This window comes from Bos grunniens, chromosome 22 (genome assembly GCF_055505025.1).
Source record: "Bos grunniens cultivar Pamir isolate PY7600 chromosome 22, Bosgru_T2T1.0, whole genome shotgun sequence".
Lineage (NCBI taxonomy): Eukaryota > Metazoa > Chordata > Mammalia > Artiodactyla > Bovidae > Bos > Bos grunniens.
Window position 1 is genome coordinate 56,060,861 of NC_141186.1, and position 13,397 is coordinate 56,074,257.

At 43.0% G+C, this 13,397-nt stretch overlaps 1 protein-coding gene across 18 annotated transcripts in view; it reads right to left on the bottom strand.

The window, feature by feature from the left end:
- The window catches only part of VGLL4 (vestigial like family member 4), a 156,878-nt gene that overhangs the window by 68,115 nt on the left and 75,366 nt on the right, over positions 1-13,397 (bottom strand). For 2 of the 18 annotated variants that reach the window (XM_086368561.1, XM_086368555.1), the window contains exon 1: positions 4,510-5,054. The exons of 15 other annotated variants lie outside the window; for them this stretch is intronic. In XM_086368561.1, coding sequence (XP_086224687.1) covers positions 4,510-4,591 — 82 coding nt within the window. In that variant the 5' untranslated portion in view covers positions 4,592-5,054. Of the gene's footprint in view, positions 1-4,426; positions 5,055-13,397 lie in introns of those variants that run through there. One more of the 18 variants, XM_086368573.1, reaches the window with a different exon arrangement.

The following is a 13,397-nucleotide window of genomic DNA, read 5'->3' on the forward strand; positions in this document are numbered from 1 at the left end:
GGCTGAAATTCGGGACTGGGGACGAACCCAGCCACTGCACGTCAGCTCTGCCCTGCGCCCCTTTCCACTGGCTGGTGCCCCATGCTCCTAAGTTTCCTGATGCCTCTGAGTTCATTAGACAAAGAACGATGGAAGCAGGACTCCGTGAAAGTGCTGCTGGTTAAGCTGGCAGAGAACAACACAAATCCGGCGGTCGCCCAGCCCTGGGGCCCTGCTCACACCCCCAACCAGGGTCTCTCACCGCCGAGCTGTGTTCCTTTCAATTCTGGAAAATCACCTTAAATGCAGCCTGTGATGAAACCAGGGATAATTATGTTCTGAAACAACGAACAGCTTAAGAAAGTTCAGGAACTTAGAATGAATGCTCTTAAGCTTCCAGAATATCTCAAGATGCAATCTAGTCTTACTTTCTCCCAATATAAATCACACCATTAAATTAAAAAGGGGGGGGAGAATTCCTCTACCAAATTACACACTAATGGCTCTTAACCCATAATTAAAGTATCACTAACAGCAGCTTAAAGCCACAGCCAACCATGAGCACATTTATTAGGACCTGAGCTTTCAGCGCCGAGTAATTATGTAAATAGAACCACCAGCCATCTTGAGAAGAGTCCATGGTCAACCAGCTCCCTGTTCCCTTGAGGAAACTTTGGGAACTGGCATCTACACAGGGCCTCCTTTGCATGGCTGGGGAAAAAAAGTCAAGCAAAGCTCCGTGCCAGGGCAGCAAGGAGGGGCCAATGCCAACGGGGCTCCTCGCCTAGAGTCCTGGTTCCCACCTTCCCTGATCATGGTGACGGGTGGAGGGGGGCGCGGAAGCGGTGGGGGGTTGGTGGGCAGGACAGGGACCTAGAGCAGCAACCGGTTTTGGAGCAAGGAAGAATCCAGGTCGGACTCCACCTGTTCATCACGCCCCGTGACTGTGACGGAACCCAGGACAGTCCACGCTCCCTCACACCAAGAGGGGTACGAGTAACTAACGAGGACACGCCACAGAACTTCGGAAACCTGGTACAGAAGAAGAACAGATCAGACAAAACCACCGACTGGGTCCACTCCTCCATTCAGTTCTGTTACAAACTTGCGGAATAATCCAGGACAGACAACTGACCGCTCAGGACCTCAGCTTCCTTGGCGAAAACAAGGCAAGGAACATCTAAGGCCCTGGGTAGCCCTGGAAATAATTAGATAATTAAAGAAGGAGAGACAGTATACAATTAAGTGCTAAATTATACAGTACCGACCACAATTGCTGATGGGAGAGATTTCGTGGCGTTTTGAGCCCATTCATTCCTGAGGGCCACGGGCCACACCAGGCGCCGTGCCAGAACTCGGGATTATGACAGCGGTGACCAAGACAAAGCCCTGCCTTCAGGAGGCTTTCAATCTACGAGCGGTGCATTCTCAGGAGTTCAGAGGGGTAAAAAAACGAAGGCTCCTTTTCAGAGATAGAGGCAAAACGGGGATTCAATGGGTACACTTTGAACATACAGTAGGAAGGGCGACAAACGATGAAATGGGTAACTGTTGAAGACTTCAGTAATAAACCAGAGCTTTTTGAAAAGAATTAATACCTAAGCCTAGTGTGCTAACAGGTGGTAAAGAATCCGCCTGCCATGTGGGAGACCTGGGTTCGATCCCTGGACTGGGAAGATCTCCTGGAGAAGGGAAAGGCTACCCACTCCAGTATTCTGGCCTGGAGAATTCCAGGGACTGTATAGTCCACGGGGTCACAAAGAGTCGGACACGACTGAGTGACTTTCACTTTCAGCGTGCCAACTGGCTTATCACCAAGGAAGGTAGTTTCCAGAAGTCAGGCACAAGCAGAGTCTCCCTGCCTGATGGCAATCAATGTCTCCTATCCCAACAGGCCCCCCCCGCCGACTTACTGTTTGTGGTTCATGTTTTTCCCCTTATTCTCTTTGTAATTATGCTTCCAGATTTCTATGGTGCAAGTCAGGTGCCAAGGAGCAGATCCCAAGCAGAGGGTCCTTATCCAAACTATCTGGATTACACCCAGAATGTGGGATTTTAGGAAGACCGTGTACGCTATGATGCAACTGGCTAAAACAGACCTATTTGTCTATAAGTTGCTGGAGGTTGAGGAAAGATGGTGCAGACACACGGCTTATTTTGTGGAGTACAACGCTAAAAAAACTAAAGAAAAGAGTACAACTGACCGAGGCAATAATGAACAATCAACACTTTTTTTTTTTTTTTTAACTAAAAATTTTAAAAATTGGATCTGTCCAAGTTTCAAGAGATGTGAAACCTGCCTGGGCTGTAAGTGAAATCAAACACTGCCCACCAACTGTATATTCCATTTTCCGAATAACTTCCCTGGAACACAGATGGGTTTAAAATGAATATTCTCAAAGTGTTGGATTTAGAAGGAAGAATACTATTCCAGCTTTTCTTATTCCAGAAAAAAAAAAAATCTCTTCAAAGATGTATGCCCATCTTCTAAACACCCTTTTGGGTTCAGAGCAGATGTGTGCAGTGTTTACGCTGTGAAAACCACTAGGACATACACAACCCACTATAAACACCACTCAGATTTTGCTGTGCTTTTCTTCATTTCCTGTGTATTTATTTTGGTGTTAAAATAATGTTAACTTTCATAATAAGGAAAACAGCAGCAGATGTTTAAACCAAACAGACTATACAGCACATCATCCCACGTATCTACTCAACTTTCAAAAGGAAAGCTTCTTCCTCCTAATTAAGGAGGGGGCCCAGGAGACCACTCCTGAGTAGGGTGTATCCACTGTACCACAGAGCAACCTAGACCCGCTTTCTGTACACTTTTCCTCACCACCTGCAGATATAAAAAAAATTAACGTGGTATCAATTTCCTAATAATCCCTATCGTCCTCTCCTAGGCTGATTATTATGCTTTGTATTGTTTTGAAAGTATCCTGTTACTCAATGACAAAGACAACCCCACAGAAAGTACCCGTAAAAGTTTTCCATTTCTTGTTCACCAAAAAAAGAAAAAAATTCTTTTACACTGACTGCAATCTGTTACTTTCAGGGGAAACAAGCCCCATCACTTGCTGCTTAGACCACTCTAAACATGTCTGCCTCTTAAATGAGGGACTTTGGAAGCAGGATAATACCTAAAATAGCAGATTCAAAGAACCAATTCACCAAAATTCACTTTCCTTGTACAAGTAGGATTAAAAGAAACCAAAAACCACAAAAAGAGGCAACTTTAAATATGTTTATCCAATAAAGTAAAAACAAAAACACAATGATTTTTTTTTTCCTTGAAGGGGAAAGGGTAACTTTTCGAGTGCTTAGACAACAGGCCTAAAGTTTTGTGTTTTTTTTTTTAACATGGAAAACACAAGTGTATCCGGTAGCCCTCCCAAGTTTCTTCCATGTTTTCTTTTTCCTGAGAAATGCTCAGTTTCACTATAGGGCAAAAACATGGAAACTTCTCCCGCTGCATCAGATTTGCATGTGGTTACCAAAAAAAAAAACAAAACCCAAACATCCAAACAAACACTTCCCCTGCCCGGCAGAATTCCCCCGGAGTGTCTCCAACTACTCAACACTCAGACCATTACCACGTTTTCAAATCGCACGTAGATAATGTTCCAGGAGATTAAGAAATCGCCTTTTCTCTTCTTACTACTAACAGAGACAGCTTGAAATACTACCCAGCAGTGGGGAAATACCTCACGGTTTAGTAGGAGGTAATAAACAATAAGAATTCAGAGGGTTTCTTTTTTTTTTTTTTTAATTTAGCTTACTGGTTGGTGGGTTGTGCAATCGCTTGCTTCCACAAGGGAATGGAGTGTGGAGGGAACATCCCTCAATGTCAGAACCCTCCCGGAGCTGTACAGGAAATGGGAATTCAGACAAAGAGCCAGTCTGTGCTCCATGACATGGGTGCCCTTCCGGGCCCCCGAAATGAATAGAAGGAAAAAAAAAAACAACTTCATTGTTTGGGACAATCGCTCCCCAACACAAAAATTCACTGTAACTTTCTGTTCCCCTCTAGCTGCACATCCAAAGCGCTTATTGGCTGTAGGAATACAGCAAGAATACTGTACAATAGACGGTGTATGTTTAAGTATCAGAGCAAAAAAAAAAAGAGAGAGAGAGAAAGAAAATCCGACATGTTTTAACTTTTTGCTTGGGTCCTAGAAGTTCTTCCTCTAAAGAAAACACCAACAGACTCCAAAAAAAAAAAAAGAAAGAAAGAAAGACATCTTTCAAGAGTTTAAAGTGTAAGGAGTCACGAGGAAAAAGCCAAGGTTTTAACAATGTATATATTTCAACGCCTCCCGCCCCTCAGCCCTCTCCAATGTAACCCTGAAGCCTAAGAGACACAAACACCACTCTGTTCGGAGGAAAGCGCCGCTTGCCTTCCAGAGCACCCTGAAAAGTCCCAAGAAATAAGAACAAAACGCACAGAAGGCGATCGGAACCGGGAGAGGAGGAGTGGCCTTGCCCAAAAACCAACAGGGCGGCAGTTCTAGAAGGGACGGTCTCTACCTTCGTAGCACAGAATGCCGATATTGTTGTTCATGTTGTCCAAGTACTGGTAGTTCAACAGGTCCATCTTCATAAATAGCATTGATCGGGCTAGCACAGAAAACCAGCTCTTTGCTTGCGCCCCCCGGGGGAAAAAAAAAAAAAAATACAGTTTCCAAAGTCAACTACGGCTGAGGAGCTCCCGGCTCTCCTCTTTAAAAAACTTCACAGAAGACGGAGGCCCGGCCTCGGATCAAAACAAAATCAGTAAAACTCCTTAAAAAAAAAAGAGAGAGACAGGCACACCAAATCGAACTTGCAGAAAGAAAACCCTTCGAGGGCTCGTGTGCAGACGGTATGCGTCCTGGATCGTCAATCCAGCATTTATTAAAAAAAAATGGAAAAGAAAAATCGTTTTCAAAAGCCTAACGTACGGGGGTGTCTTGCAGCGGAGAACGGGGCGAGGAGGGGCAGCCCGCGGCCCATCTCCCAGGACAAAGCCGCGCTCGCGCCGCTCACAGCCCGCTGCGAGTCCGCCGCGCCGACACGCCGGCTATGCCTGGAATGACTCGAATGCGCACGGCCGGCCTCCTCCCGGCGCGCGGAGCATGCTCACTGGCATCCCCGGGGCGCCGCGAGGGGCAGGATGCTCTCTGCACAGGCTCCGGCTCTAAATGGAGCGAGTGTTTGCAAGGAGAACGAGAGGAGGTGGGGGCCCGGGGCGGGCAGGGGGTAGGGGGGGTCCCCGCACTTGGAGGGGCCCAGGGCCGAACGTCTCTGGACAGGAAGCCGCCCTGCGACTTTGCAACACCAGGGGAGGGAAGAGAAAACCCAGGAAGTCGCCTTTTTTTTCCCCCTCCAGGAGCCGGGTTAAAAAAAAAAAAGTCAGAAATCCATCATGGAAGCAAAACTTCCGTGGAATTTAACTCTGCTGCCGCTGCACTTTTGGGTTTCAGGAACCCAAACGGCTTTGCTGTGGTACACAGACCACGCTTTTTTTTTTTTTTTTTTTTTTAATCTTTTTCTTTTTTCTTTCCTTCTCTTTTAAAAGTTGTTTTACAACTTTGCATTTACACTTTACATATAACTTCTCTCATAACCATCATAACAGCTCACATAAACAGGCCAGGGGTGGTATCACCTTTTTACAGCATCGGAAACTGGGGCTCAGAGGGATTAAATAATGGTCTATGGCTCCCAAAATAGTTGGTAGAACTACTTGTAGAGTGTTTTATTCCCTAATATTATAACCTTCTAAAACACAAGAAGCGGGGGGAGAAAGAGAGAGTTTAAGGAAGTTAAGACTTCAGATACAAAATAGAAAGCCTAAGGGACATAATGGGTAGGAGAGATGAAAATTATTTTTGTTTTGCACATAACAAAGCTGTTCCATCTGTGTATCGGAGGCTAACTGAGTATCATGCTGCCATGTCGTTCTGTCTTGGTAGGACCTGGACCTTAAATGTCACATTCAGACAAGTGATGCCCAAAAGCTGTTTACTGAATCAGTAAATAACTGATGTTCAGACTCTTCAGCACATGAAGATCATGCTAGCAAAATAAAGGGGAAAAAAAGTTTTCTCTCTGGAGATGGCAGCTAGCTTTTGGCACCATGAATAGGCTAGTAAGTCACCATGAGAAGTGTTTCTGTACTAATATTACCATATCTGTTTGGAGATTTAGAAAATACCAAGGGATGTGCTATATTGTAGACCAAGACCTAACACTAATACTCTAAAATAAGAATTGAATAAGTAATTTCAACAGCTTGTGTGTTAAAAGATTAGCAACAGCTGCACTCGGGGTAACAGGCATGTTTAGGACAAGTTATGTTAATTGACTCTTATTTGGAGATAAATAGGACACCCGGTAGATTCGCCATCGCTGTTGCAACAGTGTAACTGGAATAAGGGCAGGTGAAGTAGGCAACAGAGGAATCAACATTTCAGGAGCTTTACTTTCTAAGGCTATTTATCTACACTAGATTATATATGTAGAATCTGAAAAATAGGTCCATCGTCAATTGTAATTAAAATACTTGATGGTACTTCATGGAGAAGGTCAGAAGAAAACTCGTGTGGCCTCTCATATACACATCTGATTTATATTATTGTACTTAGTACCTTTAGGTACAGAGTTGGGTTCAACTGACAGTTTTTGTTTGGATTCAACCTTGCAGGTGATTCTGGAAAACAATTATGGTACTACCCTCTTTGACATCAGTTCTCAATCGTGCACCCCACACAAGAGAAAGCTGACGGGCACATGAGAATCAGGGCCCTGATCCTGAGGGTGCAGCCCAAAATAATCTGAGGAGCTGGGGCCCGGCACTGGGGTTGCTTTTAAAGAGTCCCAGGCAGTTCTGTCATGTAGTTGAAAACCAGCGCTTTTTTCTCAGATGGAAAAAAAAAAAATCACCTGCTTTCAGATACTTCGATTTAGATACTTCATTTTATATACTTATTTTGAGAAGAAAAGTTTTCGTTTTAAACAACGATGATTGGACCAGATTCAAACAATCCAGTGGTAAAGGTATGAGTAAAATATTTAGCAACTTCGCTTTAATGATTCAGCGTCACCGACAATGTGGTCTCAGTCTCCGAGAGGCAGCCACTCATGTGGACACAGGTCCACAAGCGCAGCGTGAGCTGTGTTTGGAAGAATGAGCCATGGGAAAAAAAAAATATATATCCCCAGTCCTCATCGTGTCTGTTCCGCTGACCAGTGTGGCCCTGCTCAGAGAAACACAGAAGAGGTGAGGGAACAGGCAGACACTTCTATAGCAATCCGGCAGAGTCACCTCACTTCCTGCAAATCTTCAGACAGTCTGAGAAGCCCCGTGCTGGAGGGCGGCGGTCATACCTGCAGGTTCTGCAGGGCAGTCAGTCCCCTGTGCCTGGCCCTCTCCCAGCCCAGCTCCCCGCGTCTTCTGCCTTCTGCTTCAAGCATAGAACTACCCACAGCGACACTCAAAAACCGTGTCATTTCATGTCTCCAGGCACATGCTGCCTTTTTGTGAAAGGCTCTTCCAGCCTGTCTGCCAGCAAACACCTGTTCTTCCCTCCAGACTTAGCACATGCCTCTTCTGTCCTGCAGGACCCCTGTCCTCCAAGTCCTCACTCCCCGCTCTGTGCAATCACTTGCCCACAGACACGCTTCCATCCAAATCAAGCCTAGGCTTTAGAAACCAGGGCCATGCCTTCTGCATCTAAGCACGGCCACTCGTGCAGGAGTCTGGCACATGGCAGCCCTCAATAAATACCACATCTCAAAGGCAGACCCTACTTCCTACTCCTTACTCCCAGCGCACACTGGATCATCTAACTCAACAATTCTCAGACTGGAGTCTGTCAGCATCTACTGGGGACCAGTCCTCGGATGTGAGGAACACTCACCTAGATTCTGATCAAGCTTCAGGTTATGGTCAACACATCCGTTAAGAAATCCGAGCACTGGAAAATGTCGATGCTTCTCAGGTTCATTGACTGACTCATACTGTCATAATTAAAGGATCAATGCGCTTTCCAGATGGCTCACTGGTAAAAATTCTGCTGCCCAAGCAGGAGACATGGGTTCGATCCCTGGGTCGGGAAGATCCCCTGGAGAAGGAAATGACAACCCGCTCCAATACTCTTGCCTGGAAAATCCCCTGGACAGAGGAGCCTGGCGGGCTACAGTCCATGGGGTCACAGAGTCAGATGTGACTTGGCAACTACACAACAGCAACAAACAATAGAAGTACCAACAGGACTGTTCTTAAGGAAACTGGAAGGATGGTTCTAAATTTTATCCACAGAAAATCAGGTAGAAGGTTTTTTTTTTAAGGATGAAGAAATATGATCTATCAGATGCTTAAAACATAAAGCTATTGTATAGCATAGGAAACTATAATCAGTATTTTGTAATAACTATATGGCAGAGAACCTGAAAAAGAGTATACGTGTGTGTATATGTAGGGCTTTCCTGGAGGCTCAGCAGTAAAGAATCCACCTGCGACGCAGGAGACGCAGGTTCAATCCCTGAGTCAGTGGGCCACTGTCTGTGGGGTTCTAAATATATATGCATGTGTCTAACTGAATCACTTTGCTGTACGCCTGAAACTCACACAAAACTGTAAATCAACTACACTCCAACAAAAATAAACAAACATAAAGGAAAGAACACTTCCAGGGTGGAACTGTACACAGAATAAGAAACACGAAACATGCCGTCATAGTGTTTTTACTGTTAAAAAAAACTTTAAAAGCTGTCTGAAAATGCTCAGATGAGATCTAACTTGGAATGGGGAAACATTTTCTATGCCTGAAAAAATTAAATCAAAGAAAGATGTCACAGAGGAAACCGCTGAAGAATTTGAATATGTAAATTTTGTTTTTTTACCTCTGAAAACGCCAAAGCCAAACAGAGAGGCAGAACAGAAAACAGAAAAATACACCTGTAACATATACTATGGTGAATGACGAGACCTATTCTTGATATATAAAGCATGTTTGAAAATAGAAAACCAGAAAAAAATCTAATCTTAAAAATTATTTTTAAACAAGCAAAGAACACGAGAGACAAAGGGCAGTATAGCTTTAAAAAGCCTATTCGATCTCAATAAAATATAGGAAAAAACACCAGTTTTAAACAAGTAAGTGATTTTCCATCTGCCAGATTAAACCAGCAACAAAGACATTTCAATCGTATCTAACGCTGGTGAGGTGAGCTGCCCCCGGAATCTGTGTTGGTGCTAGTGAAAATGTAAGCAGGCAGTACCTTTCTACAGAGCAGTCCACAAGAATTACATAAAGCTGCTTATCATGCTTTCGTTGACAATAGTGAAAGCTTGAAAGCCAGAAGCCCAAAAATCGGGGAATGCATGAAACTTGTATCAATGACAGAAGAGCAGGGAACCACTGTAATTCCGTCTAAAATACGCAATGACAGGGAGATAACAGTAGACTCAAAACGTGTGATAACAGAGCTATACATACGAACTGAAAACAAGCAAATAAAAACAATATAAAAATAGCAGATACGCTAACACCAATGCTGCTTATGTATTCATAAGTATACACATGCATACAGAAAAAAATAATACACACAGATGTATTTAGAAGATTGGGAAGCGCACCAAGACATTAGCAGTGGCTATCTTGGAGGTGTGGGCATTTGTTAAAGTTTCCTGCATTTCTAAATTACCCACAAAGACTATATTTCTCATATAATCAAAGTGAGGGAGAAGGAAGGTCCTCACTTTTAAAAAAGCAGGCTCATGATGAGAAAATACGCCCTGGTGAAGCAAAAGCAACGGATCGATTATATCTAATTCTTAACACCATGGTATGTCCTTTGGATTTAGATTTAACAACTAATGACTAAAAAATTCCAAACATGTAGAACTTTGCAAGATTTAAAGATGTTTATGATGAGGTATCTGTCCTAAAGAACAGTCTACAAAAGGAACCCGTAAACAAAAAGACAACCCTCAAAATGGGACAAAATATTTGCAAACGAAGCAACTGACAAGGGATTAATTTCCAAAATAAACAGTTTATGCAACTCAATATTAAAAAAAAAAAAAAATCAAAAGAAAAGGGCCGAGGATCTAAATACACATTTCTCCAAAGAAGACATGAGCACACGTGTGTGTGTATGGGTGAGTATCTGCACTTTCTCAGTCGTGTCTGACTCTTTACGACCCCATGGACTGTAGCCCACCAGGCTCCTCTGTCCATGGGATTCTCCAGGCAAGACTATTGGAGTGGGGTGCCATTTCCTCCTCCAGGGGAATCTTCCCAATCCAAGATTCGAACCTGGGTCTCCTGCATTGAAGGCAGATTCTTTACCCACCGAGCTACGAGGGAAGCCCACAGTACAGTTCAGTCGCTCAGTCGTGTCCGACTCTGCAACCCCATGGGCTGCAGCATACCAGGCCTCCCTGTCCATCAACAACTCCTGGAGTTTACCCAAACTCATGTCCATTGAGTCAGTGATGCCATCCAACCACCTCAACCTCTGTCATCCCCTTCTCCTCCTGCCTTCAATTTTTCCCAGCATCAGGGTCTTTTGCAATGAGTCGGTTCTTCCCATCAGGTGGCCAAAGCATTGGAGTTTGTCAATACTCCAACATCAGTCCTTCCAATGGACACTCAGGACTGATCTCCTTCAGGATGGACTGGTTCGATCTCCTTGCAGTCCGAGGGACTCTCAAGAGTCTTCTCCAACACCACAGTTCAAAAGTATCAATTCTTCGGCGCTCAGCCTTCTTCACAGTCCAACTCTCATATCCATACATGACCACTGGAAAAACCATAGCCTTGACTAGACAGACCTTTGTTGGCAAAGTAATGTCTCTGCTTTTTAATATGCTGTCTAGGTTGGTCATAACTTTCCTTCCAAGGAGTAGGCATCTTTTAATTAATTTTATGGCTGCAGTCACCATCTGCAGTGATTTTGGGGCCCTAAAAAATAAAGTCTACCACTGTTTCCCCATCTATTTGCCATGAAGTGATGGGACCAGATGCCATTATCTTAGTTTTCTGAATGTTGAGCTTTAAGCCAACTTTTTCACTCTCCTCTTTCACTTTTATCAAGAGGCTCTTTAGTTCTTCACTTCACAGTACAGTGGTATATGTCAGTTATATCTCAGTAAATCTGGGGGGCTGAGGAAGGCAGCCTACAAGGAGAAACTCCCTGTACTTTAAACTTTCAGGGAACGTGGACCTGTACGCATATGCTTTTGTCTTCTATTATCCACTAATTATTTCATGTATTAGTATTGGGAGAAAAGGAAAACCAACCTCCCCACAGCATAAAATAAGGGCTCCATAAATGTTCATTACGGCAGTGTCTCAGCCTCTTTATGGAATAATGATGGAAAAACGATGACAGAAGGAAGCCCAGGCTAATTACTAGGTTAAGTGGTTCTATTTGCTAGAAACTTGACTACCAGTATAGAATAGCAGCAGCAAAACTGTGAGCTGCCGCATAAAAGCCAAATGATCAAAACCACTCTCCAGACACTTATTAAAAAATAAAATGCTTTCATTAGCACACTTGCTGAGCAGGGAAGATTTCAATGTCAAGTCTGACAATAATTTCTTCAAAGACACCCCAGGAAACGTAAATAACCCGACAGGCTCCTTGGTTCCCGCCCCCACCTCAGTGGATTCCACTTCTCTCCTCTTTCCAGAATTCTAAGCAACATATTTAACTAATGCTTTCATTTTAAAGTTTCTTTTTCTCCTTCCCACACATTTATTTTTTTAATCACTTCAACCCAATAGGTGGATAATAATCAAAAAGACTCTACCAAATGAACAAAGCAAGTTGATCGTAATAACTTGGTCTACAGTATCAGTTAACCAAAAAGTTGGATGTGCAAAACCACCATGTTAACAGCATGTCCGTATCTGTGGATACATTCTTCGGTATAGTAAGAACAGCAACAACATGCTGGTGATGATGATGTTCATGAAACGCTTCACTGGTCAAAGTACTGTCATTTTTTATGTTACTATCAATTCATATGACAAGGTGGTGAGAAGGGAAAGCATAGAAGAGGGCTTAGGTAAAAACAAACAACACTGAGTGGTAAGAAAGGAGAGTTAAGGAACCAGACTTTCTTTTCTTTTAAAATACCGTTTAGAATACAAAGTTCTGTGGCCCCTCAAAGGCTCAGTTAAAAAAATCCCACCTCCCACAAGAACCCTGGTTAGCTAGGCTTCATCTCTTTATTCCACTGTTTCTTAGGTTTATACTTGCACTTAATTCTAAAATAAAGCAGATGATGAGATGATGTTTGCATCTCTCCTCTACCAGATTATAACGACTGCTTTGCCACTTCAACACTGGCTCTTCAACAGTATAATGTTGAATTAAAACAAAACGAAACACATAGACCAATACGAATATATGTTATTTTCAAACACCTCACACATCAAGGATTTGGACCTGAATCATTACTTTCTGTTAGATTTTCTCTTAAAGAAACAATTCCTAAATGTATCACAAAACATTGCTTATTTCTCTAACTTGGAGTTGCTCACACTGAAATGATGATGGAAAGTTGGCAATGTTTTGTCAAAATTTTTCACAATAGCAAATGCCATTAAGCTGTATGTCTTGACCTTTACTGTTTATTTCTAAGCTAAACACTCTCAACTTCTGTTAAGTATAACTAGATAATGTACTGTAATATAATACATATATTTTTTAAAAAACTTAAAATGGTTCTGTGAAACCAGGATTTAAACTTTCAATACAACAGCACCCTCTAGGGGTGAGTATTAATTAAGTTGCAAAGACAATTTTGGGAGAGCAAACCGCCTGATTTCTGAGTTTAAACACTATCAGCCTCTTAATCTAAAAAGTCACAGTACATATCTTTTAACAAACAGTTCCACTCTCACTGAACTTGGAAAAAATTAAAATAACATACTAACAAAAACCAATTCACTTGATATCAAATGAGTGACTTGGAAATCTGCTTGATGAACATTTTCCCAGGCAGCACTAGTGGTAAAGAACCCGCCTGCCAATGCAGGAGAGATGAGACGTGGGTTCACTTCCCTGCAGGACAGCATGGCAACCCACTCCAGTATCCTTGCCTGGAGAATCCCATGGAAAGAGAAGCCTGGCAGGCTACAGTCCATAGGGTCACAAATAGCTGGACACAGCTGAAGTGACATAGTTACAAGATAAAAATAGCATTTAAAAGTGCAGACTGGGACTGATGTTTTAAATAAATCAGACTAAACCAGTACTGAGGAAGAGAATATAATTAATTAGAATTCCCTGTTTGCCCAGTGGTTAGGTCTCTGTGCTCTCAACTGCCAAGGGGCCCAGTTTTGATTCATTCCTGGTCAGAGAACTAAGATTCCACAGGCCGTGTGGCACCGTCAAAGAAAATACATTAAAAAATT